This window comes from Amorphotheca resinae (genome assembly GCF_003019875.1).
Source record: "Amorphotheca resinae ATCC 22711 unplaced genomic scaffold M430scaffold_10, whole genome shotgun sequence".
Taxonomy (NCBI): domain Eukaryota; kingdom Fungi; phylum Ascomycota; class Leotiomycetes; order Helotiales; family Amorphothecaceae; genus Amorphotheca; species Amorphotheca resinae.
The window spans coordinates 1,222,894-1,241,690 of record NW_020194480.1 but is presented as its reverse complement, the minus strand read 5'-3'; the positions used below and the strand labels follow the sequence as shown (position 1 = coordinate 1,241,690).

The window sequence follows — 18,797 nt, the reverse complement described above, 5'->3', positions numbered from 1 at the left end:
CACGGTACGTTGCTGTCTACTTGATACGTGGATCAGACTGATAACATCACTTGGCCATATAAATCTTGTTGAATGCCGAATAAGGTAATACAGATGCTGGCTAAAGTGAATATAGTGGAGCTAGTAAATGTAGTGGAGCTATTTTGACAAAGCAATATTCGAAGCGCTACAAGGTGCAGATACTTAACAGAACAGGGAAGTTGGAATGAGGACAGTAATTTATTCATCTTGAACAAAAAGCATATTGATATTCCAGAACTTCTGGAAAACAATGGACGATCTAGGGTAGAAACACATAGTTTCGAAGACAAGGAGACTCCAATTCAAGACTGTAGGAGCTGGGCTACTATACAGAATCCAGATTCAGTGGTTTCTGCACGTAACCGCACATATTATGTCCGTTAAGATCACAATACTAGGACCGAGACCTGCGATAGCATTTATAATTTCAGAATGCATACAGAGATAAAGGAAGTATTTATAATGATGTTATTTAGAAGGAAGTCGGACTCGAAACGACACTAAAGAATCTACTAAATGCGTGGGACGAATTAAAAGCATGGATATTAACTGATATAATAGAGAGTTGAAGTAGTATATTCAGCAACAATTTAGGGTAACTAACTACCTGGACAGTCAGACAGAACTGCAGTTTCGAATTGTATAAGTTGAATATAGAAATAGGCTAGATGAGCCCCAAATTCCGGTTATAGTATTGGTCTGAAAAGAAGGCTTGAGGTTGAGAGGATGATGAACTTTGAGATATAAGGAGCCAACAAGCAAATACCCCAGCGGATGAAGTAGCAGAGTTCAAGATAATTCCATTTATCTATAGTGAACCGGCTTTTCATACTAAAAGCCCAATACTGCAAGTAAATTTAGGTCACCAAGACTGACCTGAAGACTAGGAGAGTGTGACTGACTCAATACTTCTATCAACAAAAACTTTGCTGGACTTTCAGAAGCCTAGCTTCAAAGGTGATAACCAGTTGTCCCGGTATCAGTGGTACTTGTAAGTCTTCGCCCGATCAAACTCATGGATATGAATTCACAATGGGTGGTGGAAGCTCTAATATATGACAGGAATAGGAAGGATATCATTCTGCACTCGTACCTCATACCGCAGACATTCCTAAATCGGGAAGCCGGGGAATAGTGCCTCCTCATAATCTAGCTTCGCGATTTAGCCTTGAAAGTCTTCAGAGGATCTGATCTCCGGCCAACGACCTTCCTGCCTCTACCCTTTGACTTGCTCGCCATCCTAGCTTTCCTGATCCGATTCTCACTGGTCTTTCTCAAGCCGAGAAATCCAACATCCCCACCCGCAATGCTCTTCCTTCCCTCCTTCGGCAATAAATAATCGGGTACGTGTTTCAGGTGCGACTGCACTCTTGCAGGCCGTAACTCGCCGTCGTGTCGAAGATGATGTAAATCGTCGGGGTTCTCTTCGAAATGCCTCTTCAATTTTTCACTCTTCATCAATTCCTGTCTCAGTTCTCTCGTTCTGGCCTCACGGATCGCTATCCCTGTAACCGCTCGCAATGCATCCCCCATTCGGTATCGGAACGCGTCCACTTGCTTCATATCGAAATTGTATGGTTTGACCTCCTTTCCTTTCTTCGCTTGGTGCTTCACAATCTTAGCCAGGACTTTCTCGTCATCCTTTGCTGACTCGATACTTGTTGGCTTGTGCTTCTTATAAAGCTCGGAGGGTATGACAAATGATAATGCCATACCCGTCTGACCAGCTCGAGCGGTCCGACCAATACGATGTGTGTAGGATTTGGAAGATGTAGGGAGATCGAAATTGAGGACGCAAGCGACGTTTTTGAAATCAATCCCTCGTGAAATTCCATACTCCTTATCCTTCTTCACCGTCTTGCGCTTCTTTTTCGAGGGTTGAAGTTCTGTTTTTGCCTCCTTCGAATCCTCAGTTGTCTTGCCAGCCTCTGTAGGCTCTTCGTCTACCTCCTGAACTTTCGGCTCCTCATCACCCAATACCTCGTGCTCATCAGATGCAATGATTATATCATATACACCTTTATTAAACTCCTCCACAACATGTATCCTGGAATTAACCGGCAGCTCTGAGTTGAGAATGCAACTTCTCGTCCCAAACTGCTCCAGATATAGCTTCAGACGATAACATCTGTCAATATCCGCCACGAATATAATACACTTGCCCTTGATTAATTTGAGCTTGAATATGACATATATTAAGAGGAATTTCTCGTCTTCAGCGCACCTGAATTCTTTGTTAGAAAAATATGCCGACTTGGAGGACCATGAACTTACTTGACAACATATTGACTTACACCCTCTCCTTCGTCCTCTGCTTCCTCCAGTTCTAATACTGTCGGGTTCCTACAAAAGAGTCCCTTCAAGGTTTCGACTTCGGTCGTCAATGTAGCACTCATCAGTATTGTCTGCACGCCTTTCGGCATGATCTTGGCAACATTCTGTAAGTCATCGTCGTATCCATAAGACAGGACCAGATCCGCCTCATCAATAACCAGATGTGCAAGGTTTTCGAGCGAGAGTGCCGATGCATTGAGATTTGACGAAGCCCGAGCTGGAGTTGCAATGACAATATCGGGGGAATCTGCGAGGAGGGATCGTTGGACTGCCTCGGACACCCGTTGGGTGAGGTTGACCGCTCGAATGTCTTTGGAGCAGAAGGCCGAGAACGATTCAACTACTTTGTGGACCTGTTCCGCGAGTTCGCGGGTTGGCACAAGTATGAGGGCGGATGTACATTGAGTGGATGGAGTCTGCAGATATTAGTTGTGCTTCTCATAGTCAATTTGCCAAACTCACCAATTTTCGTTTCAGAATTGAATGCAAGACTGGCAGCAGATACGCAGCTGTTTTACCAGAGCCAGTCTTTGCTCTCGCAAGAATATCTCGTCCATCTAATGCTAAAGGGATAGCCTTTGCTTGGACCGGGGTTGGAGCTTGAAAGTTCTGCTTTGCAATTCCTTGGAGAAGCCGAGGGTCAAGTCCCAAGCCAGCAAAGGTAATTTCTTCCTTCTGTCCATCTACCTCTCCGGTAGGAACAGGAACATCATTCGCATCCAGTTTGCGCTTCATTTTCGTGGTTGGGTGGGGACTGTGGTCGTGAAAACGAAGATTGGATTTGACGGGCAGAAATTATTTTCACTACCTGCGCATGTACTTATCGCTCCCGCGCTAGATGTTGGTGTCTGGATAAGGAATATCACGTGATGATAAACCTTGCTTCAACGACGAGTTTGGTCCATTTTCTATTACTCTTCAAGTGACCATTCGTACCTTCTAGTTCTATTAAAGCAGATCCTTAAATACTGTAGCACAATTCCTATGATATAAAGCTTGATTCATGGTGGCGAAGCTAACATGGTGGCAGCAGGAACTTCTCGCTATAATTCAGAGCCAATAATTCCCCATCCCATGTCCTAGGCAATGGCTTCCTCTTACTGGTCGCCAAGCCGTTGCAAGATTGGCCCTGTATTTGGTGAATATATCGTCAAAAGCTCGCAGAGATTTTGGAATAGTTGTTTAGCCTCCTCACTTTCGAAATAGAGTTACCGACTGGCCCTTTGCAGGCTTTCCCACGACTGCCGAACATCAGTTTTCCCTGATCGTAAAATCACCTTTCATACTTGATATCACAAGACTTGACCTCGTGGACGTATCGTTGGTTGGCTGAAACTCATTGATCTCTCAGGAACTGCGTTGAGCAGACTACAATATAGTTGCCAGTATTCTTTGGCTTTTGCGAGTCTGTCGAGTTGAAGAGCTGCGAGCACACATTATTTTGCAATTATGAACCAGTGATAGCAAAGGCGGGTGAACTATTAGTCTGTCCTACTCGCGTATGTTGCTTCTTGGAAGATAACAAGTCATTGGCAGACGAGGTGGCTGTGCTTACGGGAGATATTGAATTGATCTTTTATGATGGTTGTCGGAAGCTTCCCTATATTAAGTACAAGTATTGTACAACTCACGAGTCTTCTGTGGAGTTTTGTCCTCTGCGCTGCACACATCGATGCATTACCTCTCCTCAACTCGACCCGGCTCGAGAATAATTACATTTTCTATGCTCTCTGCGTCAACTTCTTCTGGTGTTTCTTGATTTCCTGCTTCTTTTCTCTCTCCAGATATTTTTTCTGCTCCGCAGCACTCAGGGACTTCAGCTCCAGATCTCTCTTCAGCTTCTTAGCCTTCTCTCGCTCTATTGCTCTCTCCTCGGCCTTTTCCTCTTCGTCAGCCTTTTGCAATCTCCTTATCGCATCTTCACGAGTTGTTCGGACTTTGCGCATAACTTCGGGTCGGAAATGTGCCGATTGCACGAGGGTATCTGGCAGGCGGACGAAATATTCGAAGAGCGGTAGAACATTGGAATAATCTCCCGAAGGCGGAAGCTTCATGGAGAGATATATACGTTTCTTTGGAATTGTCTCGTCGAGCCTGAAAATCATAGATAAGTAAGAGATGTTACAGAGAAGGAGAAAAGGAGACATACTTTTTTGGGCGATCAACCGGCTGGTCCGTGATAATCAAGTGTTCCAACAGCTCACCAGCTTCTTCAACGGCTTTAATAAGCTCAGGAGAAAGTAGTAAGTCGGTGACCTCAGCACTCTCACTCATAACAGTAGCCCAACTTGGAAGCTTCGGGCTGTCCTTCGTAGTTGTGATAGAGACATCGTACCGATCGTCACGAAGCTGATTCATGGTATCCTTGTTGACAACAGCCCACACAAACCCATCATAGCTGCTCTTAGTATCCTTGCGAAGTTCATGTGCCCCAGGGGCTTGGCCTGGAATGGTAAGACTCTCTTTGCCATCGAATGGATAAATAATTGCTTCCATTCTCTCAACAGGTGCCGGCATACTTTCGAAAAACAAACTCAGGCCATACTCAATGAATACAGTGAGAGGGCTGTAGCGCTTGAAGAGAGTAAGGTTGAAATCAAGAAATGCGATATTCTGTCTTCCGGTCGCGTAAGTCGCGAACTCGTGAGGGGACTTCTCCTTCAGTAATTCCTCAGGCAATTCAAGACTATCACTAGCCAGAGACTTTGGTAAGTCTTGGCTCTTGATCTCATCTGCGAGAGGTCCTCGGCCACCGAACCCGACCAGGGCAAATTGCTTTCGCAGAACAGGCGCATGGGCATTGATCCATTTGTTTGCCTTCTTGCGATTTGTGCTTGTTCCAAACAGATGTATAATGATAATCACGACGACGAAAACTAGGATGATACCCTCTTGCTTGAAGTCGCTCAGGGAGTAGCGTTCGTGGACGTTGTACCATTTGGTGTAAGGGACAGCAGATGCACCAGTAGAGGCAGCTCCAAGCCCAGTAAAGCTTGGGGCATCAGGAATGGCCGAGAGAGAAGCTGGGGATGGATCTGGAGCTCCTGCGAAATCCGCGAAGTCTGTCGAAAGGAGGGTTAGTTCTGATTTTGTTCCATTGTATGCGCCAACTCACCAGAATCACCAGACGGAACCGGAGAAGAAGATGGCTTTGCGCCTCCGAAGAGGTTACCGAATATCTGTGCCATCTTCGTGACAGATCGTGCGCAGCGTCAATGGACGACACCTTGCTTGTGCGATGTGCGAAGGTCTGAGGCTCTGAGCCAGGAGAACAACGAAAGCTTCCGCGTTGGGAAATGATTCTACCATACCTACCTTATGTAAGCAAGGCTAGGCGGCTAGTGGAAGCTGGGCACGGAGCAAAGAAATTGACACATAACCCCAGCCTAACCCTTTTGGGATATTCCCCTGACAACCACACCGAGAATTACCCGTGACGCGATATTTACCTTCAATGGAGTTTTGCTGCTGCTGCCGTGACAGATTGCACGATGACAGACATAAATTCAAAGACGCTTTGTACCGTATAGTTAGTACTTGACACATTCACAGTGTTCTTTGTGTACACCAGTTCCAATTCTCGAGTGGTACGTGCCAGCCATCTCCTTGACTCTAACCCTACACTCCTATACAAGAATATCAGTTACAATGGTTCGTCACTGTTCAGATATTGAAAAGCAAGAAGCCTAGAAGCTCTAGGATTAACGTATTGATGGAATCATCTGGCTGTACTTTCGCTATGTCACCATGTCCCGGAGACTTAACAGCCATAGGTACAGTTTCACTGTTCATATCACGTGATGTGATTGCAACAATGCTTCGCATCTACGAAGGGTATTGAGATTACAAGGTCCGGAGCAAGGGCCGACACGTTGTATAAGAGACCCATACTCTGATGTAAAGAGCTTCTTGTATCTACAGTGTTTACTAGTTCAATCTCCTAGTGGAACTTGAACATTAGTAGGCAGCGGTTGTACTTCTGTTTTGATATTTCTGCTATATCTTCAATTAGGAAGTGCTATTAGAGGATGCCCAAAGATTTTGGGGGTCACGGATCAGAGACTGAGTCTTACAGCGATATGAGGTCCTCTTGTCCTGGCAGTTCTCGGTGTTTGTTACTTGTCCACTTCTTTTACAATCTGTTTTTCACCCCAGTGCCATCTTTCTTACATTGTCACAGTTCTTTTCACAGTTAATAATGATATCAGGCTCATTAATATTATTAGAGAATTGTCTACCTATCTCAACATGAAAGAGCTAGCTCGTGTACCTCCAAAGCGTACATATGGCAAGAAGAAGACCACCGCTACCCCTGCTGCTGCTGCCATATTTGGCTCCTCCACCGAATCAAGCTGCATATCCCAATCATCGGCATCTTCTCCAAGAGACCCGCTTGTTGATATAACTTCTGCTATCAATAATTTAAGTCTTACTATTTCCGGTGAGCTAGGACCGACCATTTACAAATACCTGTCCGAAGCTGACAATCCAGAACCCGCCACGCCAGAGGTCAAATCAGTCCCTCAGACCCCCTCTTCATATACCTCACCAGATTTAATACATTTAAACCCTCTTCTTCAATCCTACCATGCAGACCGCGGCCATACCCTTGAAATACGGAAATGGGACCAGGTCTTCGAGGGCGCATCATCAATAGTCAAGATTGCAGAGGCGAGTTACGCAGAAGTATATCGAATCACCGTCAAAAATGTCAGCTCTATCATAAAAGTTATGCCACTAAGACTGCCCTCCGATCCCCCGTCTATGGAATCCGAAGTCGCCGTTTCAGTAGAGCAAGTTGTCTCCGAGATTCGCATCATGAACATAATGACAGAGGTTCCTGGTTTTGTTTTATTCAAGGAAGCTCATCTTCTTAAAGGAAAGCCCTCTGATGCCATTATCAGTGCCTGGGATGAGTATAACTCCCAATCTACTGAAGGCAGCTTCTTCCCTCATCCTGCCTCCTACTCCGATAGCTCTATCTTTTTAGTGGTTGAGCTTGGCGATGCCGGCGAGGTTCTAGAACATTTTGAGGTCAACAGTATAGAAAAGTTATGGGATATCTTTCTCGGTGTTGTTATGGCATTAAGCCGTGCTGAGAACTTTGCTGAGTTTGAGGTAAGCTACAATTCCGTCAAATGCAATCCCTTCGTTCTAATAAAACCAAAGCATCGCGACCTTCACGAAAATAATATTTGTATCTCTACCCGCGAACGGTCCAAAGTGTCACATAGCCTTCCTGAGGCTATCAAATTTGGTCGGTCGAATCTGGAAGTGACGCTAATCGACTATGGACTGTCACGCGCAAAAATGCCAAACGGTGATGTTGTGTTCTTCGACTTAGAGTCAGATCTCGAGGTATTTCGGGGAGAAGATGGCAAGGCTCAGTTTGATACCTATAGGCGGTATGTCTGTCTTTTATCATATGAAGCATACAGTCCAAACTAATGAAGTGTCAGGATGAGAACCCACTTATTCACTGGCAAGCATACAATGTTCAAGCGTAACTGGCATACGGAGACATCACGCTCAAAAAATAGTGGGCATACCTGGGCCGAATACACGCCGTACTCTAACGTGCTCTGGATCAAATATCTCTTGAAATGGCTGAGGACAGCTTACCTCAAGGCTATAGCTCCCAGTGATGATTCCGTTGAATGGAATCGTACTGAAGGTCTTAGTAAGCTCAATAAAAAATTAGATGTGAGGACCAAATATGGTGCATTTGAGAGTGCTACCGATGTTTTGGTTTTTGCGGCCGAACAGGGATGGATCAGTGCTGAGCAGATGGAGAGCTATGGGGTAGACTCTTCGATTCTAAGTCAATAAGTGGAGGGCCTTGGTCTGGACGTATGGGTTGGCTATTATTGTGGCATTCTTTGAGGCGTTTTTGGAAAAAGTAAATGGGGGGTGCATAGCGACGGTGCATACTTGGAAAGGGGTGGGCCAAAATTACTGTTTTCGAAAGCTATGACCATTATAGTGGTTCGTTATCCCTAAAAAACGAACTACTTGTCCTGTGCAATACCTTTGGATACATTTCAACTATAGGGCAGCGTTCAAATAGTCCATCTGCTCGGGAGTCGGATCCTCTTACAGCCATTGCGACCTAGGCTCATATGCCAACTTATATAGCACTTTCAACTATCTACTACTCTAAATACTCAGTATCTTGATTGCAGACAGCCCGGAGCCTCCAGATTGATTACATTACATTACATTACTCAATATTCGTGGTTCCGCCCAGTAACTCGGCTTCCTATCAAGCCCTCGGTGGCTTGTGCACACTGAGTGCAGCGCCCAACAAGTTGCAGACACCAAACGATCTGATAAATTGGCGAGAATGAGATCTAAATACAGCAAAAGCACCTCTAGCATATAATTCATTGAAAGGTGTCTATTATAGAAGTATTGGGTGCAGCCTTAGCCACAATTAGTGTGAAAATGTTTGAAAAAAGAGGGCAAAATTTGGGCAATATTGTCGGTCTTGGGGGTCAAAGAAATAGACCCCAAAGATCTTCTACACTCAAGTACTATTTTATTTAGATCATATCCGAATGTTGTCGTTGCCAACTACTCGACTGCACTGTGCTTGCTAATGAGATTATGAGACAAGAGAATTACCTCCAAAATACCCCATAAAGCAAACATTAATTGCGGCAGTATATGCATGGTTCATGAGATCTCAATATGCCATGCGTCCATCCTCAGAAAATTCGATGAAATTGAGTCACATAATAAGCAGACTTCAATAATCCTGCAGCCATGTTTGATTTTAGGTGGAGGGGGTCAGCGGGCAAGGTATATGGAGACCCAAAGACAGAAAAGGGAACTTATTTTAGCGAACGCGTCGCGCGATCTCCGGAATGTCTGTTTGTCCGCCCCGTGACGATTAGGAAGCGGAACATCTGCGTATCTCTCATATTTGCGACACATCTGAGGTTCAGGAGTAGTGAACCCCATATTACTTCCTGACCTCTTCTGCCATCTTTTCCCTGCCACCTCCTCCCGGACATTCCTTTCAAATTTGGATGACACAACGACAAGGCGATTCATAGCTCTGTCCATGAAACGAGAGCATCGAGACCATGGGGATCACGAGCACCATTGATAGAGTCCGCGCTCTGTTTAAGAAATCAGAATCTTCCCAAGATTACGAGCCGCTCTACAACGATGGAGACGAAGATGTTCGGAGACCAGTTTTGATACGCCCTGACACCGCTGAAGCGCCGTTCTCATGGCTCGAGTACTCGATCTTCCTCATCTTGGGGGTTGCTATGCTTTGGGCATGGTAAGTTAGGCCTGACCTTTACTGAATACTGCTTGCTGATTGTGAAACAGGAACATGTTCTTAGCAGCAGCACCCTACTTTCAAAGTCGATTCCAGGGTAACGCCAGCATCCTCGCTCATTTCCAATCCGCCATCACCTCTGTTGGCTGCGTCACGAATCTTGGCTCCTTGCTTCTCCTCTCGAACATGCAATCAAAAGCCTCCTACCCCAAGCGCATAATTTCCTCCCTGATTCTCAATATAATCGTCTTTACCTTGCTTACCATATCAACCTCTCATTTCCGCGATGTTTCGAATGGGGGATATCTGGCGTTCACATTGATCATGGTTTTTGCAACGTCAGTCGCAACGGGACTCTGCCAAAATGGAGCATTCGCATTTGCGTCGAGCTTTGGCCGGCCAGATTATATACAAGCTATCATGACAGGTCAAGCAGTGGCTGGAGTTCTTCCATCTGTCGCGCAGATTATCTCTGTCCTGGCAGTCCCTGAACCTGATCACTCGGTCGATGCTGCGGCACGGGCAGCTATTGCGAGAAACGAGAATACATCATCCGCTTTTATTTATTTTCTCACCGCGACTGGAATTAGCAGCATTGCACTTCTTGCTGTAATCCCACTTGTACGGAAGCACAACCGGATCATGGAAAGTCAGGCAGTTTCATCTGTCGCTAGTGTCGAGGAGGTTGAACAGGCGACACGCAAGGTTGTCAGTATGAGAACATTGTACAAAAAGGTCCCCTGGCTTGCAGCAACAGTATTCATATGCTTTTTGGTCACCATGTTCTTCCCGGTATTCACCCAAAAAGTTGTTTCCGTCAGGCCGCCTGACCAGGCACCTCGACTCCTCCAACCCGCAACTTTTATTCCTCTCGGCTTCCTGGTATGGAATGCGGCGGATCTTTTAGGTCGACTCCTCACGCTTCTCCCCTTCTCTTACCACCATCGCCCGGTCGCCCTCTTCATATTCTCTCTTCTCCGTATCGGTTTTATACCTCTATATCTATTGTGCAACATTGGAGGCAACGGCGCGGTCGTCAAAAGCGATCTATTCTACATGGTAGTCCAGGTCGGATTCGGTACAACAAATGGATGGCTGGGTAGCACTGCTATGATGGAAGCCCCAGAATATGTTGATGACGGAGAGAAAGAAGCTACCGGTTCATTCATGGCACTCAATCTTGTGGCTGGGTTGATGGTTGGTTCCTTGCTAAGTTTTTCTGTGGCTGGTGTTCAATGATGTCTGGGAACTGCTACACTTTTATTTGGCGTTAATCCGTGGTTGGCGCGAATATCTGGCGACGTAGAGGGCGTTATGGAATAGAGGCAAACACTAATTGCAGATTGATAGAGGGATGAGGCATGATGGTATGCATTTGGTGGCGTTCCGTATGGGTCATAGAAGGGAGTCATTCGAGTTTCTCCTGTCTTTTCTTTGTTGCGATCAAGATGTCCACCGAGCTAGTGCCTGTTGTGAAGGCCATCAGTTATTGCAGTTAATGGAGTGATACTGTTTATGGCTGATATGAATCTTCTGATTTTGAAAGCCTGTTGATTACCCTTGGAAATGGTAGCTTTCTTCTCCCGCATTGAAATTGCCAAAAACACTCCGTCCCCCAAACTAGAACTTGGAACAACGGCTGATATGAGCTTCGGAATTAGATTTCTTCGATTGTTGAAATCAAGTTGGCCCCGAAACCAATAAAGCAAGCTGTGCATTGTTGAGAGTTCTAATCCCCGGCGATCACACCGAACTATCCGGTAGAGAAGAAAGGCTACCTTCACTTTGCGGCGGTTTGCATCACTGAATAGCATCACATAGTCTAAAGTAGGTGAATCTCGCGGAGTGGGTTTCCTCCACGCCTTGAATCCAGTTTGTAGCTTGAACTGCTTCAGTCGAGTTGAAGGCCAAAATTTCCGTTCGACAACGCTCTGACGCTGCACTTTTGTCGCTTGCTTTGAGAACTCGGACGCTGTGGTGTCTAATATTCCCAAGGAGGGTTTGGAGATTGGAAACCCCTAGATATGCGTTGCAGATGGGTGCGGTTACATCTGCAGGTCTGTAGAGCTTTCCATAAGCACTGGATGTTAAGCAGGACTTCTCATTATCATTATTTATGACCCAAGTCACTTTGACTGCCGGACTATTATTCGACTATCTGGACTGGGTTCTCTGAGTGGATGCAACCATGCTTCTTGATTTCCTTATTAGTCCGAAGAACAAAGTCCCCCTTTTGACCTCCTGGGTTTGACCCTCTTTCGTCGCGAAAGAAGTAGCACCTTTTCTTTATCCCAACCTTCAGAGGTAGTTGTAATGTCTAAATATCAATAGGCAGGCCAGGATATATCTGGCGCGACCTCTTTGCGACGGCTACAAGACGTCTCACCTGCTGAAGCCAGCACCGAAAGTAATACATCTCATTTGAACAACTTTCGACCAGTAATCGGATTCCATTACGTCCAGTGGATCACAATTTTTCCCAATTCCTCTTCTATCCAAGGAGCACACGCTAGGCAAGGGAGACCTTTCAGGTGAATTTATTTGCAAGGTAAGATATATCCCTCTTCCTGCATCTAACCTCTAATCCTTCAATAGCATACAATAATTCAGCTGGTCGACCTGTCGCTGAGTCATATAGATCCGCAGATGTAAGCTACTCCCTTAATTTGAACGATCAAAAGTCCTGTTAATAACCAGACACAGCACGATAATTCGCAGCAAAGTTCGATGTCTCAACCCAAGCCAGTAATTAAGAGCCCAGCTCGCGATGATCCAGGAGTACAACCTTTGAAGAAAGATAAGGTTCCTAGTGCCCGTGAAATTGCTCGGATGGCTCTTCCGATTTATCAGGATAACGAGTATGATCTGCGTCCAACTGATCGTCTAGCCATCCGTGGGCTTTCTGCTTCTTCTTTCTCGGAGGTATGATTTGTGTATTCCTATCAATCGTTCTAACTATCCTGAACAGTGAACATACGTTCAGCTTTTAAATGACATTGTCTAACTATTTACTAAATCAATAATAGCCCACAATCTCGACTTCGTCCATTCCGCCACCCCGGGCCCGCAAGCCTGTCACTAGCATTCCCCTTGAATCTTTCTACAACCCTGACGTATCTGACAATGGAAAAACTTCATCTATCTCAGCCTCTCTAGAGACAGTTCGTGCTACTATCCGCGGTACCTCCCTCATGAACTTTCCCGATCTCCGAACACGACAAACCATACATAAGGGCGATACCAATAATACCAATCCATTTGTCAAAGCTCAGCATCAGTATCAAAAGAACGAGATGAGTGAGGCTCCCCTCGAGTTCAAGACTAGCACCGGCATTCCAGATATCAGCCGGGACAGGCGCGTAACAGCTTTGGAGGCCGGGAATGACAAAAATAATGCTGCGGATGCAGCTGACGATAACAAAAAGGCTGAGCGAAAGGGAAAGAGAGCTACCGTCGCGGGACCTGCGAGAGTTAAGCGCAAATATGTTTGGAAGAATAATGGCGTGAATAAAAGAGGAAAGGGCCCGCCTGCCTTTGTGAACACACCGGCTGGTGGGTCTAACGGTACTCCTAGTAGTAGTACCTTTAGTGATTGAAAGGGTAACTCGCATGCATACCCGGAGGAGGGGTTTAAGGAGGGAGGAAGGGAGAAGGTGTTTTAGGGGGGAGGGGGGTTGAGGATTCAAAGATACAGATTTCACACGCAGTGGTTTTAGCCCTACTACTTGGAACTGAGCAGTCTCATTGATTTATTCTAACAATGGATATGGCTTTTTGTCATTACTGCCGCACAGTGGTACTTCTGCAGGTTCTGGAATGTCTCGACTGAAGTCCGTAATAGAGCCCTTCAACAAAACCAACCAAATGTTTCTTAATATCCCAAGTAGGTTCCGTAGCCAACACCTCAAATATTTCTTCCACCGTGAAATTCTATTAGGGATAAAGTCCATGCTATTAATATCTTGTTGTGAGCTTTTGTAACATTATATTATAATGCGCCGACCATATGGCTTTCTTTTAGCTGCAAAAGAACAAGAGTTCTGAATGTTCAAGGTGAACAAGGAGATTGAAACAATTTGAAACAAACTGAATTCTCTCTTTGTTTTTACGGTTGACATGATGATCTACAGTTTCATGTTACAAAGGATTCTAAGACTGGGAGGGTTCGACAATGTGCTTTGTCCTAGAGGACAATGTCCTGAACAGTAGCAGAAAAGGTTCGTTACTATTTTTCTATGTTTGCTTGTATTGTTGAGACTTAGACAAAGATCTGTCCCGGCCAAGTCATGAAGCAGATCTGTATTGTTCTAAGTCACTGATAAAATAGCAGAGATTCACATGTATAAGGGGAAGAGATTGGTTTTTGAAGTTCATATATCAGACCCTCCGTCACATCCATTTACCAAAATTCCAATCTATAGACATAGAATACTTCCATATTATCTAACAAACCTTCCATTAATCGAAATGGTAGCGAGAGAGTTTAGTTCTCCGAGATCATCAAAGATGGCAGAACCCGAGCAAGCCCCTATGGGCGAAATCTGCTCTGTATTCACAGACATCATCGACTCCACGAACCTCTGGGAACACAATCAGAAAGCCATGCAAGTGGCCCTCAAGTTGCACGATTCGATCATCCGCACCGAGCTGCTTCGCTTCGGCGGGTACGAAGTGAAGACGCTCGGCGACGGATTCCACGCCTCCTTCTCCCAACCCGAAGCCGCGCTGAACTTCTGCATGGCCACCCAGGAAAAACTCAGGGCTGCAGTATGGCCCCGGGAAATCGTCGAGTATGCCTTCCGCGAAGGTTACGGGGACGGGCATTCGCGATCGCTCGAACCGCGAGGGCTGAGAGTGAGAATGGGAATCCATTTCGGGAGGCCGTTTTCGTGCAGAGTTGATCAGCTAACCGGACGAGTGGACTACCACGGCCCCATGATCAATACGGCTTCTAGGATTCAAGCTGAGGCGGAAGGGGACGAGATCGCGGTCTCGGATGCGTTTATCGTGGAGCTGCACAGACGTCGAGCCGGGCAAATGATTTTGATTGATGACTTGACGCATGAGAGAAGGGTCCGGATTATTCATCAGGAGCTCGCGATGGGGGGATTCCGAGTCAGGTCTAAAGGCATGCGTATCCTCAAGGGGGTGAGCGACCCAGAACATATCTTCTTGATCATCCCATCCGGCAGAAACTGGCGGGAGAATAGCCAGAGAGAAAAGGAAGATAGAACTAAAAATACTTTTGAAAATCAAAGGAGACTTTAAAATTCAACCATACTGCTCCAACTTTGAAACATAATGTAGACCTACCCGCGAGAGCTGATTCAAGACCTCAGAACTTCAGAAGCTTACTCCAGCATACCCACACCCACCTTTCTTCTTTCCCCCACCTTTCTCTCGGCACCCCGGTCCCACTCGCTCACATCATCCCACGTCCATAGCATCGTCAAAGTACTCTGTGATCCTATCATCTCCCACGAAACCAGAGCGTCTCCCTTTCCCCCTTCGCCAACAGTGCAACACCAACTTCTCGTACATTCTCCTCGTAACGTTGACCCACTCAAGGAACCCCAGCCCCACCCGATACAACCCGATATAACCCCGCAATAGGAAATGCCAAGTTCAGAACCCGCGTGAGAGCTTTCCTTTATCGATCCTGAGATTCACACTGCGACGATGAGTGGAAATCACCACCGGGTTTGGCCAGAGATACACTCCTAATCGACACCATGAGAAAAGCAAGAAGACAGCCCAAAAGGAATATGATGCGTCTAGTAGACTACTTAGACTTTGTATAAATAGAATGTCCGTGCGGTTGACACCTCCAAGGGATATATTCCCCGTCTCAGCCCAAGAATACGAAAAATCTGACATCATGTAGTAGAGAAATTGCAATTCCTGAGGAAGGAGACGCGATCATGTATGTGTACTGGAACATAACAGTCAGCGACAAATAGAAAACCAACTTTGTAAAAAGCGCTTGCGCAACTTGCCTGTCTTCGAGACGGACGGCAGGTAGCATGCATTGACTGTTAATACTTCCATGCACGATTCCAGCTCTCAGAAATATTAGCACAGGGTTCTTGTGGCTGGGGTTCTGTGGTTCTGCAGGGAACATCGAAACGAGGTTATTGATGGTCCTGTCCAATAAGCAGTAGAATTATGCATGAATAACTTCGGAAGATTGGGTCCTTTGAATTATGGATTTATGATTGTGATTTTATGCACCCTGCCACCCCCAAAGGCTAAAGCGGGTGGTCGGGTGATGTTCGGGTGATGACGCTGAAAACCAAAAGGGATTTTCACGAGCCGAAGTATTTTCTTGATAAACCAGCTTCCCCTTACTGTGCCCGCCATCCACACGACATTTACGACATGAACCTCATCAGACTTTATGATGGCGACGAGGTCCTGATCACGATCGCGACAGCCTGATGATATTCCCTCGCTCGACCGCTTAGATCGCATAATTGATTCCTGTCGTTGTCTGAGCGCGACGCCCTTTGCCCTGTCGGACTCCCATCATCAGATCCGCCCGGGCGAATTTCCTCACGCGACAGTGTCCCACTATCTCCACGACCACATCCTCGACATTTGGCATCAAAACCTTCGAAGGCCTCCATTGTCTGATGCCATCTCAACATGGCCTTCAATTTCAACTGGTCGCCATTGGCCGCCGACGCGGATTTCTATTCGCGCGCGCGAGAAATGCTTACGGCTGCGCTCAATAAATCACCGAAGCCGCCCATAATAGTCGACGATATTCTGGTCAACGAACTGAACCTTGGGAGTGTTCCTCCTGATCTGGAAATACTAGAGATTGGGGATTTGGCAGAGGATAGGTTTAGGGGGATCTTCAAGATGTGCTACGCCGGGGATGCTTTCTTGACTCTCAAGACCCGAGTCCAAGTATGTTGCCCATACATAGCCTTCCTTCTATGAGCTTTAGGAACCCCTTTCTGGATTGTATTTGTTCTACCTACAAATGCTTTGGCGCATGAACATGCTTTTTATTACGTTTCCACCCGGTTCTTGATTGAGGTATAACAGCGGCTAATATATCAACAACAGGCGAACCCCCTTAACACGTACCTATTTTCGAAACCTTCCTTCACATCGCCCCAACCTCTTGCCGCATCATCCGGCTTGACAATACCCCTCCAAATCACTTTGTCGGAAATCAAGCTCTCCGCCTTTATAATCCTGGTCTTCTCTCGACAGAAGGGCCTGACGTTAGTCTTTCGAAATGATCCCCTTGAATCACTTAAGGTCTCGTCGACGTTCGATTCAATACCATTCGTGAGAGACTATCTACAAAAGGAAATAGAGGCGCAATTACGGACCTTGATGATGGATGAGTTACCGGCTATTATACACAGGCTATCCTTGCGATTATGGTGCCCCGAACATAAGGCAAGGGTGGCCGAAGAGAAGGCGCATGCTGCCAAGTTAGACGAGGAAGTGCCAGTAGATCCGTTCGCGAGCCCACCTCAAGATGCCGTCGATGCGAGAGGGAATGTCCTAGATGCTAGTGAGATCTCCTCGTTATCTTTGGATAGAGGATCGGAGATACATTCTCTGTTTTCCCAGAAGAACTTGCTTCGTTTAGCGGCATTAACGGATTCGCACCGGACTTTGTCGTTATTTACGCCTTCCATTAGAGATGCTGTTTTCAGAGCTTGGGCGGGACCTTCGGAACGTAGTGATACGATGGGTTCTTCTGGGCCTGCTACACCCACCCTGATGAGATCCCATTCATCACTCGGAAGCACAAGCACAACATACACATTTGGCAAAGGATCCGATGATGGACATGGCCAATTAACGTCCCGCCCGTCCCTCGTTTCCCTGAACTCCTCAACTACAGGCCTTTCCCTAGGTGCAGGCCGACATTCCAGATCACACGCAAACCGAAAGAAGAAGACACGCGTAGTTAACCTCCGGAAAAAGAAGACTACAGACGATATGGTATCTGAGTCTGCAGACAGCGAGACGTCCTCAGTTATGCCAGCTTCAGAACCCCTCTACGCAACCAGTATCTCGGAGGAGCCGGGAGACAGCATCATCACACCCCCGCGCTCACCTTCTGGGAGAGTTAGATTCAGGACTTCAAGTATTGATCTCGGGGATTCGCCGCGGAAACTCCGCCTATCAAACCCCGGGCGTCCTGGTATGACTTCATTAACCGTTCCCGAGCAAGCAATCCTCGACCCAGTCCCTCCAATTGAGCAGCTCGACTCAAGGGCTACAGCACCAATTTCCACCAATCCCCACAGATCCTCACACGCGCCATCGCAATATGCCGCCGAGAAATCAAAGTCGGATATCCCACATCTCGAACCTGCCCCCATGCTCTCAGACCCGTCAGTGCCTGGGATTCTGGAACAAGCATGGGTACTTAAAATGGCGGGTGAGATCGCCCGTCGTGCGCACGATGAAAAAGCTGTGGCAGAGGGCTTCTGGCAGAGGGACGACAGAGATGACACGCCGCCACCCGCTTATCAACAGAAAGCCTAATACCCCATCCCCCCTTAGAGAACTCCCCTCTTGTGTTTTTATATCTTGATGTACTTTAGCGTGTTTTCATATCTCCCTTTCGTCGTTCAGCGCCTGGTTGTGCTGTAGTCTGGCTACAGGGTCTTTGATTCGGGGAATGGTGGTATAGTAATGGGTGGCAAAGGGCGTACTCTAATCGAGACCCTGTATTAAAAGTTTTCTTTCAAGGAGACCCTGCTTTGCATTGCCCAGCGCAGCCGGACATTTTCCATCGATGAGTTTCTTTTGTTACGGAATGGATGGGGGCGAAAGGAGATGTACCGATAGTGTTTGATGGGGACGAGAGGATATGTACCGATAGTGTACTGCAGTGTAAGAGATGAAATCGAGCGCAGATATACATAACCACCGGTTTTACATGGCACGTTTGATGTGATTTGATTGACCTCGGTCCCGAACAGTATACTTCCCAGGACTCAACCCAGTCTAGATTTCGGATTGAAGCTCACCCATCCTAACGTTTCACGCGGATTCAAATTTCTATTCAATTAAGCCAAATCTTCCTCATCCACCCGCCAGATCTATCCCCTTCTTCTAATAGAGCCCATCCCATCCCATCCCACCCCGTTTCAAACCCTCACAGCAAATAAAT

The 18,797-nt window shown here is 46.5% G+C and overlaps 8 protein-coding genes across 8 annotated transcripts; 5 read left to right on the top strand and 3 right to left on the bottom strand.

Moving 5' to 3' along the window:
* Window positions 1-865: 865 nt before the first annotated feature.
* On the bottom strand, window positions 866-3,120 carry M430DRAFT_145027 (hypothetical protein). Its single transcript, XM_024862923.1, has 3 exons — window positions 2,818-3,120; window positions 2,296-2,771; window positions 866-2,245 (listed from the first exon to the last, which is right to left on the bottom strand). The coding sequence occupies exons 1-3, from the start codon at window positions 3,088-3,090 to the stop codon at window positions 1,171-1,173; spliced, it is 1,824 nt and encodes a 607-aa protein (XP_024718630.1). The 5' UTR covers window positions 3,091-3,120; the 3' UTR covers window positions 866-1,170.
* Window positions 3,121-3,898: 778 nt separating this feature from the next.
* Window positions 3,899-5,610, bottom strand: M430DRAFT_145025 (hypothetical protein). The gene is made up of 3 exons (XM_024862922.1): window positions 5,471-5,610; window positions 4,505-5,417; window positions 3,899-4,449 (listed from the first exon to the last, which is right to left on the bottom strand). Exons 1-3 carry the CDS (start codon window positions 5,541-5,543, stop codon window positions 4,077-4,079), a joined length of 1,359 nt encoding a protein of 452 aa, XP_024718629.1. The 5' UTR covers window positions 5,544-5,610; the 3' UTR covers window positions 3,899-4,076.
* Window positions 5,611-6,676: 1,066 nt separating this feature from the next.
* Window positions 6,677-8,520, top strand: M430DRAFT_60814 (hypothetical protein). The gene is made up of 4 exons (XM_024868881.1): window positions 6,677-6,796; window positions 6,848-7,473; window positions 7,525-7,760; window positions 7,815-8,520. Exons 2-4 carry the CDS (start codon window positions 7,087-7,089, stop codon window positions 8,182-8,184), a joined length of 993 nt encoding a protein of 330 aa, XP_024718628.1. The 5' UTR covers window positions 6,677-6,796; window positions 6,848-7,086; the 3' UTR covers window positions 8,185-8,520.
* A 923-nt stretch (window positions 8,521-9,443) lies between these two features.
* On the top strand, window positions 9,444-10,885 carry M430DRAFT_107210 (hypothetical protein; the record flags this gene model as incomplete). Its single annotated transcript, XM_024861142.1, has 2 exons — window positions 9,444-9,646; window positions 9,697-10,885. The coding sequence occupies 2 exons, from the start codon at window positions 9,444-9,446 to the stop codon at window positions 10,883-10,885; spliced, it is 1,392 nt and encodes a 463-aa protein (XP_024718627.1).
* A 949-nt stretch (window positions 10,886-11,834) lies between these two features.
* On the top strand, window positions 11,835-13,242 carry M430DRAFT_30284 (hypothetical protein; the record flags this gene model as incomplete). Its single annotated transcript, XM_024865939.1, has 5 exons — window positions 11,835-11,891; window positions 11,978-12,053; window positions 12,242-12,294; window positions 12,350-12,568; window positions 12,673-13,242. The coding sequence occupies 5 exons, from the start codon at window positions 11,835-11,837 to the stop codon at window positions 13,240-13,242; spliced, it is 975 nt and encodes a 324-aa protein (XP_024718626.1).
* A 952-nt stretch (window positions 13,243-14,194) lies between these two features.
* On the top strand, window positions 14,195-14,587 carry M430DRAFT_89812 (hypothetical protein; the record flags this gene model as incomplete). The annotated part of the gene is made up of 1 exon (XM_024869657.1): window positions 14,195-14,587. A coding segment is annotated over one exon (393 nt), but the record flags the coding sequence as incomplete, so codon positions are not given.
* Window positions 14,588-15,251: 664 nt separating this feature from the next.
* On the bottom strand, window positions 15,252-15,615 carry M430DRAFT_173414 (hypothetical protein). Its single transcript, XM_024863647.1, has one exon. The coding sequence runs from the start codon at window positions 15,524-15,526 to the stop codon at window positions 15,272-15,274; it is 255 nt and encodes an 84-aa protein (XP_024718624.1). The 5' UTR covers window positions 15,527-15,615; the 3' UTR covers window positions 15,252-15,271.
* Window positions 15,616-15,988: 373 nt separating this feature from the next.
* M430DRAFT_126315 (hypothetical protein) lies at window positions 15,989-18,546 on the top strand. Its single transcript, XM_024861981.1, has 2 exons — window positions 15,989-16,558; window positions 16,721-18,546. The coding sequence occupies exons 1-2, from the start codon at window positions 16,292-16,294 to the stop codon at window positions 18,164-18,166; spliced, it is 1,713 nt and encodes a 570-aa protein (XP_024718623.1). The 5' UTR covers window positions 15,989-16,291; the 3' UTR covers window positions 18,167-18,546.
* The last annotated feature ends 251 nt before the right edge of the window (window positions 18,547-18,797 follow it).

Bases quoted from the DNA above. Each gene is read 5' to 3' on its own strand.
- M430DRAFT_145027 (XM_024862923.1), bottom strand. From the start codon at position 3,090: ATGAAGCGCAAACTGGATGCGAATGATGTTCCTGTTCCTACCGGAGAG. The intron at 2,772-2,817 runs GTGAGTTTGGCA...TAATATCTGCAG, and splicing joins CAATTCTGAAACGAAAATTG to ACTCCATCCACTCAATGTAC. The intron at 2,246-2,295 runs GTAAGTTCATGG...CAAAGAATTCAG, and splicing joins GTAAGTCAATATGTTGTCAA to GTGCGCTGAAGACGAGAAAT.
- M430DRAFT_145025 (XM_024862922.1), bottom strand. From the start codon at position 5,543: ATGGCACAGATATTCGGTAACCTCTTCGGAGGCGCAAAGCCATCTTCT. The intron at 5,418-5,470 runs GTGAGTTGGCGC...TCCTTTCGACAG, and splicing joins GGTTCCGTCTGGTGATTCTG to ACTTCGCGGATTTCGCAGGA. The intron at 4,450-4,504 runs GTATGTCTCCTT...TATGATTTTCAG, and splicing joins CCGGTTGATCGCCCAAAAAA to GCTCGACGAGACAATTCCAA.
- M430DRAFT_60814 (XM_024868881.1), top strand. From the start codon at position 7,087: ATGCCACTAAGACTGCCCTCCGATCCCCCGTCTATGGAATCCGAAGTC. The intron at 7,474-7,524 runs GTAAGCTACAAT...ATAAAACCAAAG, and splicing joins AGAACTTTGCTGAGTTTGAG to CATCGCGACCTTCACGAAAA. The intron at 7,761-7,814 runs GTATGTCTGTCT...ATGAAGTGTCAG, and splicing joins CAGTTTGATACCTATAGGCG to GATGAGAACCCACTTATTCA.
- M430DRAFT_173414 (XM_024863647.1), bottom strand. From the start codon at position 15,526: ATGATGTCAGATTTTTCGTATTCTTGGGCTGAGACGGGGAATATATCC.
- M430DRAFT_126315 (XM_024861981.1), top strand. From the start codon at position 16,292: ATGGCCTTCAATTTCAACTGGTCGCCATTGGCCGCCGACGCGGATTTC. The intron at 16,559-16,720 runs GTATGTTGCCCA...TATCAACAACAG, and splicing joins CTCTCAAGACCCGAGTCCAA to GCGAACCCCCTTAACACGTA.